The sequence below is a fragment of the Fundulus heteroclitus genome, unplaced genomic scaffold (assembly GCF_011125445.2).
Source record: "Fundulus heteroclitus isolate FHET01 unplaced genomic scaffold, MU-UCD_Fhet_4.1 scaffold_36, whole genome shotgun sequence".
Classification (NCBI taxonomy): domain Eukaryota; kingdom Metazoa; phylum Chordata; class Actinopteri; order Cyprinodontiformes; family Fundulidae; genus Fundulus; species Fundulus heteroclitus.
Window position 1 is genome coordinate 295,002 of NW_023396770.1, and position 25,560 is coordinate 320,561.

The 25,560-nt window shown below is 49.4% G+C and overlaps 2 protein-coding genes and 1 non-coding gene across 16 annotated transcripts in view; 2 read left to right on the forward strand and 1 right to left on the reverse strand.

Annotated features, from left to right (window-relative positions):
* Positions 1-4,547: 4,547 nt before the first annotated feature.
* On the forward strand, positions 4,548-6,529 carry LOC105934339. The gene is made up of 3 exons (XR_004928985.1): positions 4,548-4,636; positions 5,593-5,642; positions 6,442-6,529. It is a non-coding gene; the product is annotated as an uncharacterized LOC105934339 (transcript).
* Positions 6,530-7,845: 1,316 nt separating this feature from the next.
* On the forward strand, positions 7,846-20,264 carry LOC105934340 (interphotoreceptor matrix proteoglycan 1). 5 transcript variants are annotated; one of them, XM_036130424.1, is made up of 8 exons: positions 7,846-7,863; positions 8,353-8,472; positions 10,246-11,035; positions 11,307-11,794; positions 16,848-17,067; positions 17,355-17,562; positions 19,079-19,149; positions 19,710-20,264. In XM_036130424.1, the coding sequence occupies exons 3-7, from the start codon at positions 10,765-10,767 to the stop codon at positions 19,110-19,112; spliced, it is 1,221 nt and encodes a 406-aa protein (XP_035986317.1). In that variant the 5' UTR covers positions 7,846-7,863; positions 8,353-8,472; positions 10,246-10,764; the 3' UTR covers positions 19,113-19,149; positions 19,710-20,264. The 5 variants fall into 5 exon arrangements, with proteins under 5 accessions (XP_035986317.1, XP_035986316.1, XP_035986314.1 ...); XM_036130423.1 differs by having other exon boundaries at positions 7,856-8,079; XM_036130421.1 differs by lacking the exon at positions 7,846-7,863 and having other exon boundaries at positions 8,123-8,472.
* Positions 20,265-22,844: 2,580 nt separating this feature from the next.
* The window catches only part of LOC105934395 (unconventional myosin-VI), a 51,182-nt gene continuing 48,466 nt past the window's right edge, over positions 22,845-25,560 (reverse strand). For all 10 annotated transcript variants that reach the window (XM_012874346.3, XM_021322440.2, XM_021322438.2 and 7 more), the window contains one exon: positions 22,845-24,565. In XM_012874346.3, the coding sequence (XP_012729800.2) occupies positions 24,366-24,565 (200 nt within the window). In that variant the 3' untranslated portion in view covers positions 22,845-24,365. The remainder of the gene's footprint in view (positions 24,566-25,560) is intronic.

The following is a 25,560-nucleotide window of genomic DNA, read 5'->3' on the forward strand; positions in this document are numbered from 1 at the left end:
AAAACACAAGATATAATTTATTATTTTATTAAACCTTTTTAACCAGGCAAAAGAGCCATTGAGATTGGTTTTACAAGAGTGACCTGACAGCGGCACACGTTGTAATGGAGAACAAACACAGAACATAAAGTCAGAGTAAAACAGACATTTAAAGGGACCTAGAACCACGACTTTATGAATTTCTACAGCAGTGGCTCACCAGTTGCATACCACCCCCTGTTGGCTTATTATATTGTTTTACACTGTATTTGATAGTAAACAAAGTGCTTTTGTGTGTATTTACCACAATAAGACAATATGACAGGAAGTATGATATTTCACAGGCATGCAATGAGTAAAAAAGGAGAAGCCATGGAGCCCACAGATATATGACGTTATAATGACATTATGATGAATAAATAAAATCATTAGTACATGTACATTCTGGCCTGTGAAAGGGAATGCCAGCAGTTCTGGTTTGTTCTGTGAATCAGTCGTACCAATCCATGCAGCTCAGGACTGAGGCATCTTCTCCCACTGTGCCACTTCCAATATGGCGGCAACGTCAACGTGTGATTCAGCGCTCCACGAGGCGGCTATGCATTCGTCTGTGATGTAGCTGAACACGTTAGCAACGGCCAGCAGAGGAGCAAAAAGAACGTCTCTGTAGATGGCGACGCTCAGCTGTCACCATCTTTCTGATTCCTGCAGGCAGATGGTGATGAAATCATGGCTCCTGTGTCCCTGGAGAGATTTCCACCTTAAAGGGACAGTGTGTAATTAATCTGGCTTTAATTAGCAGAAATCAAGCACTGCTTTGAGAACTACATATTCTGGCAACGCCTAATGACATCACATCAGAAATGAAAGCGTTCTCATGGCTTAGAACCAGTAGTTTATAAATACTGCGGTGGTGGTGCACCACTAGGAGGCGCTACGCTGCGTCACTATTTCTGATTTCAGCAGCAGAAAGGGACCAAACTTCTCCTCCAGACGCGTTTTCCTCTCCGTCTCCTAAATGAAGACGTGCTGTCGGTGGAGGAGGAGGAGAAAACAAGCAAAGACGACCATAGATCATCTATTTAGCGCTTTCTGTTGAAATGGAGGACATCCACACTCTGCCCAGCCAGAGGAAAGAGAAAGTAGAGATAAGTCTCTATGAGCGGTTATCACCAGGTGGAGATGAATGATGAGGGATGAGGGTTTAAGGCGATGCTGAGGCTGCAGCTGTCTGCTGGACAACTTCATGCATTCTAGCAGAAGTTGATCTGGGCTCACGTTAGAAACAGGTGAGGTGCAGCAGCGCCTCTGTCCTCCCTGCAGGCAGAGACAGGTTGTTGGTCTCCCTGTGTGAACGGGGAGAGGCGGAGGATAGCAGCCGGTCGCTGTGTGCAGAGCAGCAGCCTCACCGGCTCTCTCTGCCGTCTTTCTAGAGGCTTTTTAGAGCCCAGATAAGCAGGTTGATGTTCAGAAAGCAGCCTGAGAGACTGCAGCTCACTGAATTTATAAACCACTTTAGAAAAAGCTAGCAGGCTTGGCACCAGAGCCAGAAAGCTTTTCACACGGTGAGCGTAGCTGTTAGCTGATAGCTGATAGCTGTTAGCTGATAGCTGTTAGCTGATAGCTGTTAGCTTTTAGCTGATAGCTGTTAGCTGATAGCTGATAGCTGTTAGCTGATAGCTGTTAGCTTTTAGCTGTTAGCTGATAGCTGATAGCTGTTAGCTGTTAGCAGCTTGGTGGTAAACACATGGAGGACACGCGGACATTGTTACACTTTTTACCCTCAGAAGCTTCAGTTATTAACAGCGAGCTCCTTAGTTACCATCTAGCACTAGATGCTGGTCCAGAGTGGGGCTTTAATAATTAATCATTTCAGAAACGACACTACAGTAAAGGTATAGAAAGAAGACGCAGGTAGTGTTATCTTGATGTTTAGAAACGTAGACGCTCCTGATTGATTCGTGCTAATCAGGAGACGAATGTTTTACAGAGCGTGCGTTGCGTAGAACAATCAGGAACCTCAAACGGTTTCCTAGAACTAAAATATCTATTTCAGGTTTGATCAGTCAGGATTCTACATTTTCAAGTCAAGATGATGAAAAGCCGTCCAGGCGCGGTAAAAAGCGTTTCAGTCATTTTAATTTGGAGCTGATTGGAGCGCTGAGGCAGCTTGTTAGCAACTAATGTTCAGTCACAGGCCTTCATGTGATAATACCAACACCCTCACAATGCTGCAGCCATGTTCTGTCAGGTTGATGACTTTAGATGTACTAAATGCAACAAAATATGTTTGTGTTTCACATTTTCCAGAGAAAAACTTTGCTTTCCTGCAGAAATGTTAAATCAAACATGGACGGTGCCGGTCTGTGACAAACGTGTTAAACCAATAAACCATCATGATTTGTCGGTTTTATCACTCCTGCATGAACTGCTCTCCTATAAAGCGTGATAAACGTGCCGTAGACGTGTGAAAGGATGGTTTCCCGTCCTGAACAGAGCGTGATGAAGGTCAGATACCACTAAGGAACCGTGTGGGTCTCAGATTAGGAGCACAGGGACTGGAGGAGTAAATGTGTCCCACCTGATGTTGGACACCCTACCAGACGGTTTCTCTTATATTTAAAGGGACTGATGAATGCTGGAGACTTTCCAGCTCTAATGCTCTTCTTCTCCTCCTCATAATGCAGCGAGACGCTGGACACCGACAGGTATGTGACACATCCTCTGTAGATGTTAAACATTTCTCACTAGTTAAAGTTTTGCTTCAGCTTTCTCACAGTTTATTTTATGTTCAATTTTAATAAGTCTATATTTTTGTTTGCAAACAGTCAACCTTGATGAAAATCTGTGTTTTACTCTCTGCACTTTAATGCATTGTTAAAATCTGACAACCTCAGTGTAAATATTTAACTAAAGCAGACTCAGACGTCGGCTCTCAGTCTCCATGGGGACAGAGAAAGAGAAAAGTTCTCATCACAGCCTGTGAGAGATTTTAACCATCCCTCCCTTGTCTGTCCCTTGGAGGGCTGGGGGGGGGGGGGGTCTCCTGTGGTCACTGGGTGAGAGGAGGGGGATCCCCGGGCCTCCGGTCCATCACAGAGACCCACCGGACACAGAAGACCTCCTAAACCAGCAGACCGGCAGATTTTAACCAGTAGAGTTTGAAACATATAACAGCATTTATGCTCTTAGGTACAGATTAAAGAAATGACAACGGTCATAACAGGATGGTGGATAATTCATTGATTTCTAGGAGAAACCCAAAGAGGAGACACCTAAAGACTGATCTATAAAGAGAGCAAATAAAGTTAAATGCAGCAATAACACCAGATAATGTAGAACTGGAGAGCAGTAGGAGAACTCAGCAGAGAGAGAGAAATAGACCCTGATGTCCTCCAGCAGCCTAAGCCTATAGCAGCATAACTATAGAGGTAGCTCAGGGTAACATGAGCCACTCTGACTAGAAGCTTTGTCACAAAGGAAAGTTTTAAGATTAGTCTTAAAAGTAGACGGGGTGTCTGCCTGACGGACCAAAACTGGGAGTTGGTTCCACAGGAGAGGAGTCTGATAGCTAAAGGATCTGCCTCCCATTCTACTTTTAGAGACTCTAGGAACCACCAGCAGACCTGCAGTCTGAGAGCGAAGTGCTCTGTTAGGAACATACGGGGTAATCAGAGCTCTGATATATGATGGAGCTTGATTATTAAGGGCTTTATACGTTAGAAGGAGAATAACGGGGAACAGACGGACTCCCGAACAAGCAAAAATTAAAGAAAGAACAAGAAGAACATAGCTGTGAAAATGGTCCGGTTCTTGTCTGAACCTGGATGAAAAACCAGAAGTCCAAAGAGAATCTGACGGACCTTCAGAAAGTCCGGAAGACTATAAACCAAAAGTCATTTTTGGATTTGAAGGTGCAAATTCTGAGTTACCCGGGTCATCGCAACAGCAGATTTCTGGATTACAGGACAGACTGCATGAGAAGAAGACATGCAGATATACCGATGTGAAAGTATTACAGATGCCAATGAAAAATAAAGTGTGTTAGAGACATGGCAGAAGGAAAATATCAGGTCCTATAGAAGCAAAGAGCTGTTTCTGATAAAACCATGAAAGCATGAATCTTTTGTCTTTACTTCAGGACAACTGAACCTTTCTCTGTCCAAATATAAACGTCCAGGCGACCTGCATCTTCTGCCTGGTTTGGATCAGATGTTCATGATTTAACTAGTGACCGCTGGAACCTTTCTGCAGCATTTCTGCAGCACATGATGTTGGGCCTGAATGCAGACTTAAGGTTTTAGTTCAGATGCATCTGAGCAAACAGCAGCAGTTCACCTTCTAGTCAGACAAACTGTAGAATATTAATCAGCTGTGTGATAGCGCTCAGTATTTTCTACATGAAGGTGATGGAGAAGGTGGTACCTTCAACTCCTAACCTGAGGGAACGGGTTCTATTTCAGGGCTGAAGGAATCTCGGTGCACTATTCTGTGTTCTTTGAGAACCACATCTATCCAGTGAGCTCAGAGAAGTCCGAGACAACAACCAGAGAACCGGACGGCTCAGCGGACCCTGGACTCAGAGAAATGGTGATGAAGGCTCTGCAGGAGAAAGCCTCTCTTCCTGTCAACCTGGACTCACTGAACTTCCAACCAGGTACGGTTCTACGGTTCTGGTGTTCACATAGCAGTCTGTTGGTACGTGTGCAGCTCATGGAGCCAAAAGGCTCTGAACGTCTTCACAGACAAACGGGCCCCAGCTGTGTGGCTATTAAATGAGGTTAGAAACCAGCATTCAGAGTCTGTAGCTGCCAAACTATAAGTGGACCACCTGGACCCATTCTCCTTTCCTTCCTTCCTCCACTTCCTGTCTCCACTACCTCGGTGCACCCTGGTTCTCCTTCCCTCATGTGTCGTACTACGGATGCAGACCAGCGACAGACTCACCAGGGATTGTGGAGGCGCAGGGTGTGGGGGAGGCAGCGCCTCTGGGTTCTGGGTGGGCTCTGGTTGGCTGGCCCGTTTGGTTCCTGTTGGCTCCGCCCCCTGGTGGAGGGGGGGGGGGGGGGTAGGGCCAGAGTATGGACCGGGTAGGTTGGGTTGTGGTGGTCCCTTTCTACATGTCGTATTAATTAATCCTGTATATTCTTCAGTGATGGTATCAAGGTGTTGGTTGTTCCTGTAATACTTTATCAGCTGGTTCTGCTGTTCTTTATATCTCTCTCTGCAGGTGTAGAAGCAGACTCAGAGGATGTTATATCACTCTCTACCTTTCCTCTGCTCTTTCTCTTTCACCTTTTCTCCCTTTTAGCATTTTGTCTGTTTCTCTCCTTTTTTCCTCTTCTACCTGTTTCTGTGTCCATTGAACATTAAATAGTCCCTGCATAGATTCTAATAAAGCTTCTTTATTTCAATCTAGTGGTAAGGCTGTTGGGCTCCTTCTGGCATTAAGACAATAATTCTTAATGTTACACCTCCAGGCAGGACATGTTAAAAATGTCTTTCATGTGTTTCTGATTGTTCACACAGGCTTTCTATAGTTCTGTCTCTGTACGATTGTCTTGGTAATAGTTTCAGTTCCTGGATCTCACTGACAAAAATCTACTTTTCCAGGAGAGGCGATCATTCTGCCAACATCAGTTCCTGCAGCAGCAGATTTGGAGGTAAAAGCTCCAGTAATGCTAGTTTAGCTCCAGTAATGCTAGTTTAGCTCAAGTAATGCTAGTTTAGCTCCAGTAATGCTAGTTTAGCTCCAGTAATGCTAGTTTAGCTCTGATAGTTTAGCTCCAGTAATGCTAGTTTAGCTCAAGTAATGCTAGTTTAGCTCCAGTAATGCTAGTTTAGCTCCAGTAATGCTAGTTTAGCTCCAGTAATGCTAGTTTAGCTCCAACAATGCTAGTTTAGCTCCAGTAATGCTAGTTTAGCTCCAACAATGCTAGTTTAGCTCCAGTAATGCTAGTTTAGCTCCAACAATGCTAGTTTAGCTCCAGTAAAGCTAGTTTAGCTCCAGTAATGCTAGTTTAGCTCCAGTAATGCTAGTTTAGCTCTGATAGTTTAGCTCCAGTAATGCTAGTTTAGCTCTGATAGTTTAGCTCCAGTAATGCTAGTTTAGCTCCAGTAATGCTAGTTTAGCTCCAACAATGCTAGTTTAGCTCCAACAATGCTAGTTTAGCTCCAGTAATGCTAGTTTAGCTCCAGTAATGCTAGTTTAGCTCTGATAGTTTAGCTCCAGTAATGCTAGTTTAGCTCTGATAGTTTAGCTCCAGTAATGCTAGTTTAGCTCCAATAATGCTAGTTTAGCTCCAGTAATGCTAGTTTAGCTCCAATAATGCTAGTTTAGCTCCAGTAATGCTAGTTTAGCTCTGATAGTTTAACAACATGGTGGATCACATGAAGCTGTAGAACTAAGTCTGACTAGCAGAGTTTAACAAAGTGTTAACGGTCTCTGTGTCGTCTCCACAGTCCAGTGAACCTGATTCACACAACGAGTTTAAAGTGTGGGTCGCTGAGCCAGAGACAGATGAAGCTCAGCCTGTGGCCCCCCCCACCCTGAAGGAGGAGGCAAACGACCTGGTGACCCTGCTGGATCCACACGGAGAGAGTCTGGCAGTGACGGACGGCATGACGGCGACGGGCGATCATTCCCCGGCTCCACGAGACTTTAATGATGAGTCAGCAATTCACACCATGGAAGCCGAGCCATCGAGCCAGGAAGGCGAGGAAGAGGAGTTGCTCATCATCACTCATCAGATTGAAACCATTGATCAGGATGAAACCGGCCGACTGGTGCGTGTCTTCATCCCAACGCCTCCTCTGCTCCTCCAGGAGGAGACGGCTGCTTCCCTCGTCACTCCGTCTCCTAACCTGATACCAGAGGAAGACCTGACTCCTCCTCATCCTCCTCTGGAGGTTCTTCATCCTTCCCCCACAGCTCCGGTTCTATCGGCTGCGTCTCCTCATCCTCGATTAGAGGTTCTTCATCCTTCCCCCACAGCTCCGGTTCTATCTGCTGCGTCTCCTGGTGACCAGGAGCAGACTGACGGTACGAGTCCCAGACCTGCAGCCGTCACTCCCCACGCCCCCACAGAACAACCAGAACCGATGCTCCAGGAGCCAGAAGACACCAATGCTCTCCCAGAGGAGAAGGTAGCTGTGGGGGTCCTAGAACCTGAACCACGGGACGTTCTGGACAAAGAATCCCAGAACGTCAGAGGCTCGCAGACTGAAGCGTATCTAGAACCAGAGGACGTGTCGGCACCGAGCCTCCAGCAAGTTGGGTCAGGGTTAGAAAAGTCAGAACCAGCAGAACTTATATCCAATGTTTCCAGAACGGAGCAGGAACCTGAAATAGAATCAGCTGACATTCTAGAGCGAGAACCCGTTCCTGAGACGGGCTCAGACGAGGCCATAGGCAAAGTTCTCTCAACACAAATAGAAGAACTTAGAGAACAAAACAAAGAGCTGAGAGAGGACGTTATTGAAGCTTCGCTTTTAGTTCCTCAACCTGAGAAAAACCTGGTGGAGGGAGAGGTGGAGTTCGTTGGTTCTAGAGATGGAAACGTTCTACTGAGACCAGATCATGAACTATTCTCTGGTGCTTCAGACAAAGGCCGATCTGAAGTGACGGCAGAAACGCCACCTGAGAATGAAACTGAAGGAGCTGAAGACACGGTTCCTGATTCAACAGACAGAGGAGAACCCATAGCTGCAGAGGACACAGCGCCTGAAGGAACCGAGGACAAGGTTCATGGAGTCACCGAGGAACCAGCAGTCAAAGTAACGCAGGAAAACATGCCCAAGGGCACTGAGGAACGGGTTCCTGATGTCACAGAACGGGTTCCTGATGTTACTGAGGAACGGGTTCCTGATGTCACTGAGGAACGGGTTCCTGATGTTACAGAAGAACAGGTTCCTGATGTTACTGAGGAACGGGTTCCTGACATCACTGAGGAACGGGTTCCTGATGTAACAGAAGAACAGGTTCCTGATGTTACTGAGGAACGGGTTCCTGATGTTACTGAGGAACGGGTTCCTGATGTCGTAAAAGAACGGGTTCCTGATGTCGTGAAAGAACGGGTTCTTGATGTCACTGAGGAACGGGTTCCTGACATCACTGAGGAACGGGTTCCTGATGTCACAGAACGGGTTCCTGATGTCACAGAACGGGTTCCTGATGTCACTGAGAAACGGGTTCCTGATGTCATAAAAGAACGGGTTCCTGATGTCACAGAACGGGTTCCTGATGTCACAGAACGGGTTCCTGATGTCACTGAGAAACGGGTTCCTGATGTCACAAAAGAACGGGTTCTTGATGTCACTGAGAAACGGGTTCCTGATGTCATAAAAGAACGGGTTCCTGGTGTCGCAGAACAGGTTCCTGATGTCATAGAAGAACAGGTTCCTGATGTCATAAAAGAACGGGTTCCTGATGTCATAAAAGAACAGGTTCCTGATGTCGTAGAAGAACGGGTTCCTGATGTCACAGAAGAACAGGTTCCTGATGTCACAGAACAGGTTCCTGGTGTCATAGAAGAACAGGTTCCTGATGTCACAGAACGGGTTCCTGATGTAATAAAAGAACGGGTTCCTGATGTCATAAAAGAACAGGTTCCTGATGTCGTAGAAGAACGGGTTCCTGATGTCACAGAAGAACAGGTTCCTGATGTCACAGAACAGGTTCTTGGTGTCATAGAAGAACAGGTTCCTGATGTCACAGAACGGGTTCCTGATGTAATAAAAGAACGGGTTCCTGATGTCACAGAACAGGTTCCTGATGTCGTAGAAGAACAGGTTCCTGATGTCACAGAAGAACAGGTTCCTGATGTCACAGAAGAACAGGTTCCTGATGTCACAGAAGAACAGGTTCCAGATGTCATAAAAGAACGGGTTCCTGATGTCACAGAAGAACAGGTTCCTGGTGTCGCAGAACAGGTTCCTGATGTCATGGAAGAACAGGTTCCTGGTGTCATAGAAGAACGGGTTCCTGATGTCATAAAAGAACAGGTTCCTGATGTCGTAGAAGAACGGGTTCCTGATGTCATAAAAGAACAGGTTCCTGATGTCGTAGAAGAACGGGTTCCTGATGTCACAGAAGAACAGGTTCCTGATGTCACAGAAGAACATGTTCCTGATGTCACAGAAGAACGGGTTCCTGATGTCACAGAAGAACATGTTCCTGATGTCACAGAAGAACGGGTTCCTGATGTCACAGAAGAACAGGTTCCTGATGTCACAGAAGAACATGTTCCTGATGTCACAGAAGAACGGGTTCCTGATGTCACAGAAGAACGGGTTCCTGATGTCATAAAAGAACATGTTCCTGATGTCACAGAAGAACGGGTTCCTGATGTCACAGAAGAACAGGTTCCTGATGTCACAGAAGAACAGGTTCCTGACGTCACAGAAGAACGGGTTCCTGACGTCATAAAAGAACGGGTTCCTGATGTCATAAAAGAACGGGTTCCTGACGTCACAGAACAGGTTCCTGATGTCGTAGAAGAACGGGTTCCTGATGTCACAGAAGAACAGGTTCCTGATGTCACAGAAGAACATGTTCCTGATGTCACAGAAGAACAGGTTCCTGATGTCATACAAGAACAGGTTCCTGATGTCGTAGAAGAACGGGTTCCTGATGTCACAGAAGAACGGGTTCCTGATGTCACAGAAGAACAGGTTCCTGATGTCACAGAAGAACGGGTTCCTGACGTCATAAAAGAACGGGTTCCTGACGTCACAGAACAGGTTCCTGATGTCGTAGAAGAACGGGTTCCTGATGTCACAGAAGAACAGGTTCCTGATGTCACAGAAGAACGGGTTCCTGATGTCATAAAAGAACAGGTTCCTGATGTCACTGAAGAACGGGTTCCTGAAGTCACTGAAGAACAGGTTCCTGGTGTTGTAGAAAAGGTTCCTGATGTCACAGAAGAACAGGTTCCTGGTGTTGTAGAAAAGGTTCCTGATGTCATAAAAGAACGGGTTCTTGATGTCACAGAAGAACAGGTTCCTGATGTCATGGAAGAACGGGTTCCTGATGTCACAGAAGAACGGGTTCCTGATGTCACAGAAGAACGGGTTCCTGATGTCGAAGAACAGGTTCCGGATGTCACAGAAGAACTGGTTCCTGATGTCATAGAGCAGGTTCTTGGTGTCATAGAACATGTTCCCGGTGTCGTAGAACAGGTTCCTGGTGTCATAGAGCAGGTTCCTGGTGTCATAGAGCAGGTTCCTGATGTCACAGAAGAACGGGTTCCTGGTGTTATAGAACAGGTTCCTGGTGTCATAAAACAGGTTCCTGAAGAACGTGTTCCTGACATTATAGAGGACCGGTTGTCCAAAGTCACAGAAGAACACGTTCCTGAAGTTAGAGAGGAAAGGGTGAACCTGGGTGGAGGTACTGATGACGTCTGGGAACCAGAGGAACCGGTTCCTGAGGTGTCTGCGTCAGATGAAGCAGCTGAAGACAAATCCATCAGTGTCGCTGTAGAAGTTCCCCATGCAGAACATTCTGCCGACGGCAGGCCAGGGAACATTACAGAGGCAGAACCTTCTCCACAGCCTGGAGAGAACCCTGAAGCTAGACATGAATCTGAAAGTCCAGACCTAGAGATCGTGTCAGAACCAGACAAAGACAAATCTGACTTCAGACCAGCAATCGTAGGGTCAGAACCCGAGAGAGAACCCGAGAGAGAACCCGAGAGAGAACCCGAGAGAGAACCCGAGAGAGAACCCGAGAGAGACGCCAGTGAACCGCCTGCCGAGTCAATCAAGATCCTCCACACTCTCCACATGGAGAGCATGGAAGAACTCCACTACAGAGAAGACGCTCGTCGGGTTCTGGAAGAGGAGGAACCTCCTGCGGTTGGTTCTGATCATCTCAGTCCATCAGAGGAAGATCTTCTGCCCGTCATGCCGGGACTCATCCAGCCCTCACAGGAACATCTCATCCGTCCAATCCCAGAAGGTTCCCCCATGGAGGACGGGGCTGAGGTGGACAGCGGTTCTTCCAGAACACCAGAACCTCGGGACAGTGGTCTTCAGTCTGAAGCAGCTGCCTCAGGTAAGCAGACGTCTCCAGTTAAGGTCCATCATTATCTTCTCTGAGGAGGTGGAACACCTGGAACGTCTCCAGTTAAGGTCCAACATTATCTTCTCTGAGGAGGTGGAACACCTGGAACGTCTCCAGTTAAGGTCCATCATTAGCTTCTCTGAGGAGGTGGAACATCTGGACTGGATGTCTTCCTGCTGGACTCCATCAGAGACACGTTTAGGAGACATCAGCCACGTTGGGTCTTCTGCTCCAGGTCCTAACTCAATTCTCTTTGAAACAGCTGCAGAGACCGGGGTCCCACCAGCCCAGAGACCAGAAGAAGGGACCTCCATACCCGCCGTAGATGCCTCCTCTGCTCCTCCAGCTTCTGTCGATGTGCTCCAGGTCTCCTCACCTGGCCCAACGCCTGACTCTGGGTTCTATGAGGAACCAGGGGACAGAACCCAACCCAGAGAGCCTTCTGCTGTTGGTGCTCATGACGTCTGGGAAGAAGAGCCTGAAGGCCTCACCTCCCCTCCAGCGGGGGGGCCGGAGCAGATGAAGGTGCTGAGAACCTCAGCGCCTGCAGGAGAGGAGCGCAGCAGGGCCGGCGTCACGGCCCCGCCCCCTCTGACCTACCTGACCACGCCCACCATGACCACGGCCAGCAACGGGCAGGAGCTGGTGGTCTTCTTCAGCCTGCGTCTCACCAACATGGACTTCTCTGAGGACCTCTTCAACAGGACCTCATCTGAGTACAGGTCCTTGGAGAACACGCTTCTAGATGTGGTGAGTGGAACCACAAAGACATGCAGGTTTATTCCTGTAGAACCTGCGTGAGAACGTGAAACGTTCAGGGGATAACAGGAAGGCTGGAGGTCAGGTTGTGGTGATCCACCCCGCCCCCTCATGATGGGGTTCACCTCCTGGTCTGGGGGCTGGACACCCCTCTGGGGCGCAGGTGCCTGGACCTGGGAGACAAGGATGGGTGGTGAGTGTGAGTACTAGAGTCTGCATGGGGGGCTCTAGGGAGAGAACGTGAAACGTTCAGGGGATAACAGGAAGGCTGGAGGGAGCGCTAAGCATCAAGGCTTTAGCGTTAAATAGTTAACGAGCGTTCAGGCAGGAAGGCTAGAACAACGTTTCTCATTAAAAGGAGCAGCGGGCCGCCTGGTCGGGTCTTGGCTGGGGGTGGCGCTCTCACACTCTCCCCTGGAATATGGGGGGGGGGGTTAGGTATAGAGGACGGGGTGTGGGGGAGGTAGCACCTCTGGTTGGTTAGGTCATATTGGCCCCATCTGCGGGGGGATGGGCCCGTGGGTGGTTTGGTCTGGGACCGGGGTGGGGGGTTAGGACCAGAGTATGGACCGGGTAGGTCAGGTTGTAGAGACCCCCCCCCCCCCCTCATGATGGGGTTCACCTCCTGGTCTGGGGGCTGGACACCCTCTGGGGCGCAGGTGCCTGGACCTGGGAGACAAGGATGGGTGGTGAGTGTGAGTACTAGAGTCTGCATGGGGGGCTCTAGGGAGGGAACGTGTTAGTGTGTACGGGGTTTTCTGTTTGTCCATTTGTCCGGTTGGGTTGGTCCTGCCCCCCCCCCATCCAGGGACATCTCAGGTCTCCACTAAGTGTGGAGCCCATCCCCCCCTCCTGCGTTGGTGGTCCTTCATGTCCGGGGCTGGGTGCTCGGGTGGACAGTGGCTCACTCCTGGCAGCAGCTTTGTGGGGCCTGGGCCCCGTGGCTCTGTCAGGGGCCCCGTGGCTCTGTCAGGGCCCCTGGGGTCTCTGGGCCCTCGGCTGGATCCACTCTGCCATAGCTGACTGCCGGCAGACTCCATAGGATCATCCCTGCAGCTCCCGGGGGGTTCAGCATTGGGGGTTTCCTGGAGTTTGTCTCTCCTCTTACCTTGGGTGGGGGAGGCAGACTCCCTGTGCTGGTCCCTCGTGGGCCCCTTATCTCTGGGGGTCCCTTCAGGCATCTGGGGTTCTGGTTCCCCAGCGTCTGCCTCGGTGCTCTGGGGGTCTTTGGTTCCTCACAGCCACTGCTGAGCATTTTCCTCATGGATAAACCTCACAGACACAAGTTCACTCTCACCAACACCTGCAGGTGATCCAGGTGCTACAGACTCACTTCCATCCATAAACCCTGTTATTACCTTCAGCTGTCACTTTCTACATGTCGTATTAATTAATCCTGTTATTACCTTCAGCTGTCACTTTCTACATGTCGTATTAAACCTGATATTATGGCTGTGGATCTCTCCCAGGTCAGCTGTTCTCCTGCACAGCTTAGAAACATCACAAACAGCCTGTTTTCATGGTAGCCGGCTGTTCAAGCGCCGATGTTGGAACAGTGCAGGGATTTAGTCAGCCTGGATTCTGCCTCCATGTGTGGCCAGTCTGCGGCCCCCAATCAGATCCAGAGTTCCCCCAATGTGAACAGAGAGGATTGTAGCGTGGCCAGGCCCTTCATGCTGTCACATTTACTGTGGCCTTATGGCCTTTGAGTCTGATCTTATTTTCCTGTTGGCTGATTTCACAGCAGTACGATGAGTTTTTCCAGGGCCGGCCGTTCTTTCGTGATCCTTGGAAGGATTTCTGATACATCAGACACCAGGCCACAGATCAAAGGGTTATAAATTAACACCTCTGTGTTTTTCTTGTTGCAGAAATGTTTAATCCAACTTATAGATCCATTGCATTATATCAGGGTCTGGTGAAGATTCTCAGTCATCCAGGTCATGGTCATTCCAAAAAAAGGTAAAAAACAAAGCAACTGGACTTGTTTTCCGTAGTTGAAGACGTTTCGCTTCCTCTCCCGGAAGCTTTCTCAATTCAAAAAGTCTGGAGTAATGATGAGTAACAAGCTTTATACCATACCAGACCAAGGCCTGTAATGGCTTAGATAACATGCAAATTCAACCGAAACAGGACCACCCCTTAGTAATGGGCGGTCGTAAAAACCATTAAGCCAGCGGAATGGACCGAAACTGGTCCACTCCTCTGTAACGAGGAGTCGTTAGAGTGTTATTGGCTTGGCTTAAAGGAACAATGTTTTAATCACCTGAATGAGGGTGAGAGTTAAGTTGACGATTGGCTGGAATTAATCCTATAGCTGTGTTGTAAGTTTTTGAGAGTTGGAACCTAAGGCCTCCTCCTCTGTTTAAGGTTGGTCTTTCTCTCTTGACGTAGATGGCTTCCTTCACACCCCTTTCAAACCATCTGTCTTCTTTGTCCAAAATGTGAACATTTTGGTCCTCAAAAGAGTGTCCTTTGTCCTTTAGGTGTAAGTGGACAGCAGAGTCTTGACCTGAGGAGGTAGCTCTCCTGTGTTGAGCCATGCGTCTGTGGAGAGGTTGTTTGGTTTCTCCAATATAAAGATCAGAACATTCCTCACTGCACTGAACTGCAGACACCACTCCGCTCATCTTAGGTTTGGGGGTTTTGTCCTTGGGATGCACCAGCCTCTGTCTGAGGGTCCTGTTTGGTTTGAAATGTACTGGGATTTTATGTTTGGAGAAAATCCTCTTGAGTTTTTCAGAGACTCCAGCAACATATGGGATGACGATGTTTTTGCGTTTATTCTTCTCACCATTATGTTCTGCAGCGGGTCTTTTGGATTTTCTTGCTGATTTGACAAAAGCCCAGTTGGGGTACCCACAGGTTTGGAGGGCATCTCTGATGTGTTTCTGTTCCTTGTGCAAAAACTTACAACACAGCTATAGGATTAATTCCAGCCAATCGTCAACTTAACTCTCACCCTCATTCAGGTGATTAAAACATTGTTCCTTTAAGCCAAGCCAATAACACTCTAACGACTCCTCGTTACAGAGGAGTGGACCAGTTTCGGTCCATTCCGCTGGCTTAATGGTTTTTACGACCGCCCATTACTAAGGGGTGGTCCTGTTTCGGTTGAATTTGCATGTTATCTAAGCCATTACAGGCCTTGGTCTGGTATGGTATAAAGCTTGTTACTCATCATTACTCCAGACTTTTTGAATTGAGAAAGCTTCCGGGAGAGGAAGCGAAACGTCTTCAACTACGGAAAACAAGTCCAGTTGCTTTGTTTTTTACCTTTTTTTGGTATATCAGGGTCCTTGTTCCTGTGGCGTGTTTTTTCCTCTGGTAGCTTAGAGTGAAGATTGTTGACGTACCTGTGATTGATGTCATGATGCTCCTGGGTCTCATGCTGGAGCGGAGCGAATCTGTTTAGTAGATTTCCAGCATTTCCAGCATTTCCAGCATTTCCAGCAGGTTTACGCCCATCCTGTGTTGGGAGAACAGCCCGTTCTCCAAACACTGTTTGTTCTCTGAGTCGCTGGGCTGGTGGTCATCTCCAGAATCACAGGCAGAGTCGTTTCTATACGCGGCGTTTACATCATGATTCACTTCAGTCTGCAGATCTTCAGCTCCATAACAGCTGTTTTCTGTAGAAACGTGTCAAAGTCCTCTGTGGTGAAGGCATCTTCTGCTGAATACAGCTGGAATCAGGCGGTTCTTCTCCAGATCCGCTTCATGTTGAATTCTTTCCATAACAGAACTTTTCCAGAGAACCGACTCCTCTGGGGTGTAAAGAATCATCTTGTGTGGATCAGCTGAAAACTAAAATAAATCAATCCAAGATGGCTGACAGATAAAAAGGTTTGAGCACGTTTAACTCAGTCAGGGAGAAGAGGCCCATCTCATCTGCAGCCAAAAGGAGAACCAGGAGAGATTATTCTGGGCCGTTCAGAACCAGAAACCCGTCAGAACACGATGAGCACGGCTGATGTTCTGCTGAGAAGTCCATCGGTTCTCTGCTGACGATAAAATGACATGCAGTGTAACTTTAGACGTGGACGCTATGTTCTCACGACCGTTCACTGTTACCTGCATCGTCACCAGAACCGCAGAACCCAATCTTTAAAACAAGAGAGAGGGTTGCACATTAAGGGTTCGGTTCTGGTTCTACTGGCTTCCTGCAGGGAAGCCCTGTAGTTCCTCTTCTCTCCAGGGTTTGGTTCTGGGGACTGAACTGAGCTCTAAGAAGGTGGATTTAGAATAAAACAGAACTTTATGGTCATAGTTTGGTTCCTATAAAAGACTTCAGTAGTTCTGGGTCAACAGCGATTCATTAATAATCCACAAAGCAACGATGCCACTGATTCTCTGCAGAACGGGACAGAACCGGCAGGTTCTAGACTGCCTAACCCACATTTAACTCCTAACAGGTCCGTTTAGCTTTATTCTTTTAAATCGCTGCTCATTTAAACCACATTAACGTGTAAATGATTGTGGCCTTACAGCAGAACCCCACTGGGTGGTTCTGAAGCCGTTCAGGTTCTTAAATGAAGCTCCTTCTAGAGTAAAGGTTGCATTTTCCTCTGTTTTCAGAGTGAAATGATGGATTCTCTGTTTTACTGCCATCCAGAACATCCCGGTCTGTAACTCTGAAACAAACGGGTCAGAACTTTATGGCGAGTGAAGGATTTACGGCTAGACAGGAAGTAATGTCGGCTTAATGGACCGGGTCGAACTAGAATCCCCTGCAGAACTGGATCGGTACGCAGGGCCTCCCGGTTCTGGAGCTTCAGGCCGTTCTGCGCGTTTCTGCACAGGTTGAGGATGTGAGGACCTCAGCTGCATCTTCTCATGATTGGTCCTCAGCAGCAGAGTCAGATGTTCTCTGCAGGTTCCCACCAGGTTCTGACCAGTTCCCACCAGGTTCTGACCAGTCCTCTGCAGGTTCCCACCAGGTTCTGAGCAGTTCTTTGCAGGTTCCCACCAGGTTCCCACCAGGTTCCCACCAGGTTCTGACCCGGTTCTGACCCGGTTCTGACCAGTCCTCTGCTTCCTGTTGCAGCTGCTGCCGTACCTGCAGGCCAACCTGACCGGCTTCAGGAAGCTGGAGATCCTGAACTTCAGGAAGGGCAGCGTTGTGGTCAACAGCAAGATGAAGTTCTCCAGGTCGGTTCCGTACAACCTGACCGAGGCCGTGCGCTGCATCCTGGAGGAGTTCTGCTCGTCAGCCGCCAGGAAGCTGCGGCTGCAGATCGACCGCCGCTCCCTGGACGTGGAGCCAGGTGAGGTCCATGTACCTGGATCACCTGGTCCATCAGTTCTCAGCGGTGCTGCTGGGTTTGTAGATGCTCAGGATGTTCAGCAGCTCCACCTTCCAGAGCTTCTCTGTCAGGACTGGACTTTGGTTCTGTGCTTCAAACCTGCTGTCACAGGGAAGAGTTCTGGTGGGACTCCAGGTTGTGGTCTACCTGAACGATTCCCAGCGGTTCTGGCAGCTAAAGTCCGGCTGTAGGATGATCTTCTTCTCACTCCAGGTCTCTAATCCTGGTTGTCCTCCTTCTCTCTGCAGCCGACCAGGCCGACCCGTGCCGGTTCCTGGCCTGCGGAGACTTTTCCCGCTGCAGGGTGGACGGCTGGAGCCGGGAGGCCCGGTGTGTGTGTGAGCCGGGCTTCCTGTCCGTGGACCAGCAGCCCTGCAGGAGCGTCTGCGTCCTGCAGCCGCAGCGCTGCCCACACGGCCAGTGTCACCTGGTTCCAGGACGAGGAGCCGAGTGCAGGTAATTCACGAGGACCAGGAAGTTCTGCACCTGAACCCCCGATCTGCTCCTGGACCCCCGATCTGCACCTGGACCCCCGATCTGCTCCTGGACCCCCGATCTGCTCAGACCCCTGATGATCTAGCAGATTCCAGCTCCATGTGGCTGAAGCTAAATGTGACGTCGTTAAATCGTTGTTAGAGTAAAACTGTAAAGTTGGTCAAAGTGACCGATCAGTTTTGGTTTCTTCACCAGAGCATATAATCATAAGAAGTGTAATTAATGTTATGTCTTTAGGACAGGGGCCTTAACAGGGGCACTGGCCCCTCTTGGCCCCTGGCTAGAACCGCCCCTGGGGTCCATGCAGGTTCTGGTTCTTCAGAACCAGCAGCAGCTGGACAGACCTGGGATGATGATCTGGTCCACAGACTGAGAGGACATGAAGGTGGTGGACTCCAGAACCTCCTGAGAACCAACCGAGGCCTCAGGCTGCTGCTGACATCCTGACAGCTCCTCTGGGGACCAGGAGATCTAACCAGAGCTGAGGAGGAAACATCTGCTGCAGATTTATCTGCTGCAGATTTATCTTCTCATCAGCTGCAGAAGATAATCTGATTCTCATAGATCTGCTGTTTGCTCTTAAATCACCGAGAACTCGTTAAAGTTTTCTGCTGCAGGAAGCAGGAAGATCATAAAGTCACTGATGACACCGAGTCGTCATACCTGAAGGCTGAACAGGTGCTTCAGCTGGATCTCTCGGTTGGTGAGGCGCCGCCTCCTGGCCGGGCCGGGCTGGACCGGACCGACTGAGGATCTGAAAAGTGTGGAGTGCACTTCTGTTCAGCCCTACTGAGAAGTCAACACCTCAATACAGGCAACTCTAATGAATTATTCAGAGATTCTCATGAAGGGGGACCCAGAGCTGCAGCAGAACCTGCAGTAGAACCTGGAGCAGAACCTGCAGTAGAACCTGGAGCAGAACCTGCAGTAGAACCAGGAGCAGAACCTGCAGTAGAACCAGGTTCAGGGTGGTGGTTCTGCTGGAAGGTGGACCTCCAGAACCTGGACTGCAAGCTGGATTCTCACGGTATTTGTTAGTTCAGAACCCACGAGAATCCACCTCGCCCCGCCCTCACCTCAACCGTTCAGAACCGAACCCAAACCGGAGCGTCTGGGCCAATCACGTGGCAGTATGGAGGTTTAAGGCGGGACATACAGCTGCGATGAAACGACTGATCTTCAGGAGGTTCTGCTGCTGCTGACCGTTTAACCTGTTCCTCCTAATCTCACACGGATGGAGCAGAACCAGAACCACAGTCTGGGTTGCCGGGTCAGAATCTCCAGTCTCAGGTCTCCTGGTTTTCCACCAGGATGGTCCTGATTCTTCTCCATCCATCCTCCCCAGCATGATGCTGCCTCCCCCGTGCTTCACCGTGGGGCGTTCAGGGTCCCATCCGTCCTCCTCACATCAGATGTTCTGCTGATCTCAGATCTGCAGGTTGGTTTTCTCACCTGGTTCCTGTTTCTTCTTCTTCAGACCGCACAGCGGATCTGTGGCGCCGAGCCGTTAGGAAGACGTACTGGACCAGACGGCACCGGGGATTAAAGGTACTGATTCAGGGGGACTGTGAGCTTTCTGCAGCTCTCCTCCTGATCCTCCTCCTCCTCCTCCATCTCCTCCTCCTCCTCCTCCTCCTCCTCCTCCTCCTCCCCTTCCTCCTCCTCCATCTCCTCCTCCTCCTCCTCCTCCTCCCCCTCGGCTGTTTCTGCCTGATCTGGGCTGGATCAGTGATCGGCTGCCGGGTCTGGAGGCAGGAGGATCTCCCTGCAGCGCTGCAAAGGTTAAAAGCTGCGGAGCTGCAGGGAGGTCCTCCTGCCTCCGCCTCTCCTGCAGAGGAGGGAACCCTCAGCTGGACGCTCAGCGATGAAGAATCCTCACAGAACCCATTTTAAAAGAAAAGCTCAACTAGAACTCCAACAGAACCAGATAAAGACTAAAGCTGGAAGGAAGGAGCTGCAGGACAGGCGGAGAACCAGGACCTCCTGCTGCTCCTCTCAGATCTTTAGTTTCTCTGCGGACTGACCCAACGTAGAAAATGTTCTGATCCAGAGTGCAGAGCTGCTGAGGGCCAACCGGGTCTAATAATTCTGTCTTGATGTTCCTGCAGGAACACGAGGCGGCAGCAGGAAGATCCAGAGGAGCCCAGCTGGTGGACCTGGTTCCGTCTGATCAGGAAACCCTCTGATGGGAACATCCCAGAGAAAAACCCAACTCCACCATTAGTTTCTGGTTCTGAATGAGCAGATTAAACCGGATCGCTTCAGATATCAGGACAAGAACCTCGTCTGGTCTACATCAGAACTTCAACTGTCTCAGGATTCTTTGACTAGGCCGTTGGATCGCCTTTCTGACGGCTACTGTTGGGGCTCATGGTTCTGTTCATGACCCGGTTAGCCAGGTCCACTCTGGTTTGGGTTTTATTTGGTTCTGTCCAAAGCTGCTGCTGAATCAGGAGGCCTGGAGGTCTTCTAGGTTCTATCATTTCTGAGGAGGAAAGACCTCAGAAATGATAGAAATAGAGTCTGAGCTGGAGCTCCTGGTTCTGGTTCTGGTCAGTTCTCTGAGCTGCAGCTCACACCTCGGGCTGAACCTGCTGAGATGTTCTCGTCTCTGCAGGACGGTGGACCTCATGCAGATTCACACTTCTCACCAACTATTACATGAGAAACTATTATTAGAATGTATATTCATCCATCATCCATTCATTCATCCATTTTCTGACCCGTTTATTCCCTCACTGGGCGGGAGGCGGGGTTTACCCTGGACAGGTCACCAGTCTGTCGCAGGGCATCACACACATATTTTTATTATAAATAATAATAATAAATAATTTCCTGCTGCTGTGAGGCGCCGTCACTTAAGCAGCAGATCTGGAGCATTCAGTGTATAACAGAACGCTAACTTTATCACTAAATGGACTTTATAACATTCAAACCAAAACCATGTATCTAGATTCACATTTTAAACCAGTTTTTATGTATTATTATATATCTGTAATTAGCCTAAAACCAGAGCAGGGTTCTGCAACCCTGACCATTCCACCTCAGCTGAATAAAAGTACCAGAAAAACGACGACCTAGAAGAAATTTGTGATTTTTAAAGAGTATATTTATTTTAGAGTTTTAAAATAAGCAGGAAAGATGGAAACATTTCCTTCAATAGGATGCTGATATTGGTGTCAATAAAAAAAACTGTTTCTAACGTGATGCCAAGAAAAATAGATGTAAAAATTATTCCTGGTGTTTTATTGTGGAAATATTCCCTGGAAAGAATGTAAAACTGTTTTATATCATGTTTAAGTAAAAACCTTCGTTACACTGCAAAAATGTATCTAAAGACAACTAAAATGTTCTTAAAGTTAGTCTATTCGTCCTTGATTTGAGCCAGTAAATAAGATTATCTGCCAATGAAATGAGTATCTTTGCCCCTAAAATAAGAAAATTAGACATCTTGCACTTGAAATAAGATTATTGAGATGAATTGTTCCTATTTTAAGTGGAAAAATCTTATTTCATTGGCAGATCATCTTATTTATCTGCTCAAATCAAGGACAAATGCACTCATTTCAAGAAGATTTGACTTATTTTTAGTTCCGTTTTTGCAGTGCATAAGAGCCTTTGTAGAAGGTCCAGAGAGCCACATGTTGCAGAACCTGCAGAACCGGACCGTCACCGTGGGGTCAGGGTTAGCAGCTCGTTCAGAGTCTTCCTCCCTCAGTAACAACATCCACAGCGAAGAGCAGCACTTCCACACGATGCGTTCACTGACTGCTAGACGATCAGATTTCTGAGTGTTCTACAGGCTGATCAGCACTAAACGTTGGTGATAGAAAGAAATCCTAAACCTGATTCAGACGGACAGCGTCTGCAATAGAACAGAATAGAAACGCCTTTCCAGGTTCTACGTCCTGCATCAGAGTTACGCTGCAAGGTTCTGTGCCTAGACACAGTAGAGTCTGGAGATGACCTTCTCAGGTTCTCCATCCTGTTCCACACGTTCCTCAGACAGAACTCTGATGAAGGCCAGGTCCAGTTTTGTCCTGATATCTGAAGCCTTGGAGAGAAGAACCTTCCTGGAGAACCTCACAGGTTCTCTAGAGACCTTCAAGTCCCGTCCACCTGCAGGAGAAAAACCCTCCCCTCTGGTCAGAGGGGAGGAACAGAGGTCAGCCTGCAGAGACTGGACCCAAAGGACCGGTTCTGTGCCACCGTGGTTCTGATGGAGCGGTTCTGTGCCACCGTGGTTCTGATGGACCGGTTCTGTGCCACCGTGGTTCTGATGGACCGGGGCAGCCTTCAGATCAACTTCCTGGCCGTTTAGCAGAGACCTGGTGACGACACGGACCCGATGGCGGCGCCGCAGAACCACACGAGAACATTTAAATAAACTTTATTTTGTTGTTAGAACCGGTAGAACAGACTCAGCGGTTTGATGATTCTGGTTCTGAGCTGATGAAACCCAAACCCACAACTCTGGACCTACTGAACAGAACCTCCAGGAGATCAGTCCACGGTTCTGTTGCTTTGTATGGTTGGTTCTGGTGTCTCATCTCCTGACGACCTGCAGGTTCTGTTGGGTTTTGTTCAGCCCGTTCCCATGGTGATTAAAGACGGTACCGGTACTTTTGGGTGAGTGGGCCGGTACCGGTAAGACGGCACCTTGTTCCAATAATCTGCAGTGATGCAGCTTTACAGCAACGACCTTTTGTGTCAACAGAACCGTTCTGTAACAGAACCCAGTATTATGGTTCTGGTCCAATATTCTAACTGTCAGAACCTGAACTCATGGTTTTCAGACGCTGGATGCCAGAATCATCCAAACCGACCCGCTGAAATGATCTGTGAGGTTCCGGTTCCTGAACTGAAGACTGAAATGAACTTTGAAGTTCTGATGGTTCTGGTGCGGAGGATCCGAGGGAACCGCCAGAACCCAGATGTGACTGAACTCATAACAGCTTAATAGAACAGATGTAGCGTTTAATCCGAGCTCTCGGGTCAACATGGACTTCTGGTGAAACGCTGAAGACTGGACCCGGACCGGTCCGGTCAAAACGACCCGGTCCGGACCGAACCGGGTCGTTTTAACCGGACCTCTCAGGATGCCAGGTTAATTTTGTCTGTGAAATGTGTTTAATGTGTTGAATAAAAGCTGTTTTTGTGATGCGTGTTTCTGGCTGTTTGGACCCGTAGGAAACAGGAAGTAAACAGGAAGTGAAACAGGAAACAGGAAGTGAAACAGGAAGTAAACAGGAAATGCTTTTATTCATGGGTTAGAGATCGGCGTTAGAACCGGGACAGAGGCGGTTCTTCCCAAACGGCGTGCTGACCCGGCAGCACCTTCACTTCTGGTCCCTGATGTTCTGTCGGGTCTGCGGTCCAGTTCCACCTGCATGACGGAGTCGGTCCGGTCGCTCTAGAACCGTCCACAGAGTTCTGACCGACCCACAGTGGTTCTGGCAGTCATCAGATGGAGAACTGGACCCGGACAACAGGCAGCCTGGAGGATAGGAACCCTTCACCTGAGCAGGTACCGATGGAGGCCGGTTCTGACCCGACTCCAGAAACAGGAAACGGAACCAGGCTGCCACTGACAAACCAAACAAGCTGAACGTTAACATGAAGGGGTCCGTTTGGGAGGAACCGGTACCATGAGCAGAATCATCTGTCAGAACATTGGTCACATCGTTGGTTTGCAGGAGGCCGGGTCCAAACTGGACCGGGAGCTGGTTCTTGTTCTGGTGATCCGTTTGGGTTCAGCAGAACCCAGCTGAGGGACGTGGAGTGATGCTGACAGGACTTATCAGCGGATCGTGTTCCGGACTTCATGCATCCTGCGGCTCCTGGAGCCAAACCTCCACACTGATCAGAACCGCTCTGGACCCTGAACGGGTCAGAACCAGGACGCCGTTTGGACCTGCAGACGCTGAGCTGAAGCTAAACCCAATAAAGGCAGCAGAGACGTTGGACCTGGACAGAACCTCTAGGCTGAATGTTAACGGCATTTGTAAAGAAGTCCAGTTTTCGGAACCAGGCTCTTTGTTCTGGTTCCGGGTCCGATTCGTTCTCGCCTTCCATGTTTTATTGCTTCTTATTTGGAGCCACAAAAGTAGAAATGATTCTCCCAAAAATAAACTCTATTTGGACCGCCCCGGTACCAGAACTATTCTGACAACAGGCTCAGGGTCCGCCCCTACAGACGGGGGAGCCACGGGTCACATCTCCATGTTGCATAATTAGTTCACCTTTTCCTGGACAAACAGGAAGTGACATCAGAGCTCAGAACCAGGAAACCCCGCCCCCAAATTTAAATCAAACAGTGAGAAAAACTGATTCATTCATCATTTAAATCACGTCCAGGAGAACCAATCAGAGGCAGCCGGACCGGGACCTTTCCTGTTCTGGAAGAACCAATCAGCTGGACCGAGCCGTGAGGACGGCAGCGATTGGCTGGAATGATCAGGAAATAATTACAATAAACGAGATGATTTCATGTGGGGAGGAAACAGTCCGGCTCTTCAGCAATTAAACCCGTTAATGAGATTTAAGGCCTCAGTTAGACGTGCAGTGATGCGACGGGGAACAGAACCCCCCGGGGAACAGAACCCCCCGGGGAACAGAACCGGATGTGATCAATTACTGAGATTAACCCCCCGAGGAGCAGCAAAGAAACTAAAGGACAGGTGAGGAACCGCCGTCCGGGCGAGCGTCCTGCGGCCCAGAGCGCTCCGACACCGTCCGAGTCCGCGGGCCTGGGTCCGGTCCGGTTACTTCAGCATGCTCTGCAGCATGGCGGTGGCGTAGGTGGGCCGCGCCTGCCGGCTCTCGATGGCGCTGCGCAGGTACTGGACGCCGCCGCAGCGTTCCCAGATCTCCTCGAACTGCCGAGGAAGGATCTCTGCTCCCCGCTTCCTCGACAGACCCGTCTCCTCCAGGCTCAGCTCGCACATCTCCATGTCGTCCTTCCCTGGAGGCAGAAACACAACGTCAGCGCGAGGCGGAACCGTCAACGGGAGGCAGAACCGCCACAGGAAACAGAACCGCCCACAGGAAACAGAACCGTCCACAGGAGGCAGAACGTCAGCGGGAGGCGGAACCGTCAACGGGAGGCGGAACCGTCAGCGGGAGGCGGAACCGTCAACGGGAGGCAGAAACACAACGTCAGCGCGAGGCGGAACCGTCACAAGAAACAGAACCGTCACAAGAAACAGAACCGTCAGCGGGAGGCGGAACCGTCAGCGGGAGGCGGAACCGCCACAGGAAACAGAACCGTCAACGGGAGGCGGAACCGCCCACAGGATGCAGAACCGCCCACAGGAAGCGGAACCGCCCACAGGATGCGGAACCGCCCACAGGATGCGGAACCGCCCACAGGAAGCGGAACCAGCAGGCCGGTGTTATCAGTTGTTAACTGGGCCGGTTCTTAGAACCAAAGAAGGACAGGAACAGCCAGACTGGCACCATGCTCTGTAGCTACAGTGAAATGAAGAGTGGGCCTTGCTGGTTCTGGTTCTGGTGGACCTCCCCATGTTGAAGCATCCCACTGATGCTCCAGAACCAGTTTACCAGCAGGTTCTGGCAGCTTCATAATGTCACCAGAATCCACTCTGTTCCTTTAGAAAAGGTTCTGCTACTGGTACCACTGGGTCTGGAAAGGATCAGAACCGCCTCCCTGACCCGTTAAGAGTATTTAAATATCTAATTGAACGGGATGATCATATTCTGTAGGCAGATTAAGTTACAGGACCGGGTCGGAACAGGTTCCGAACATCTCCCTCCCTCTCAGCTGATTTGGGTTTACTGGCTGCAGAACCTGTAGCGGTTCTGATCCGGTTTGGAGCTTTTCTAGAGCCCAGCCTTCTTTATTTTACCCATCCAGAACCAGGGCCCTCTCTGGTGCCGCTGGGTTCTGATGGTTCTGCTCAGCAGCAGGTCTAGTCTGGACAGACGGGCTGAGGACAC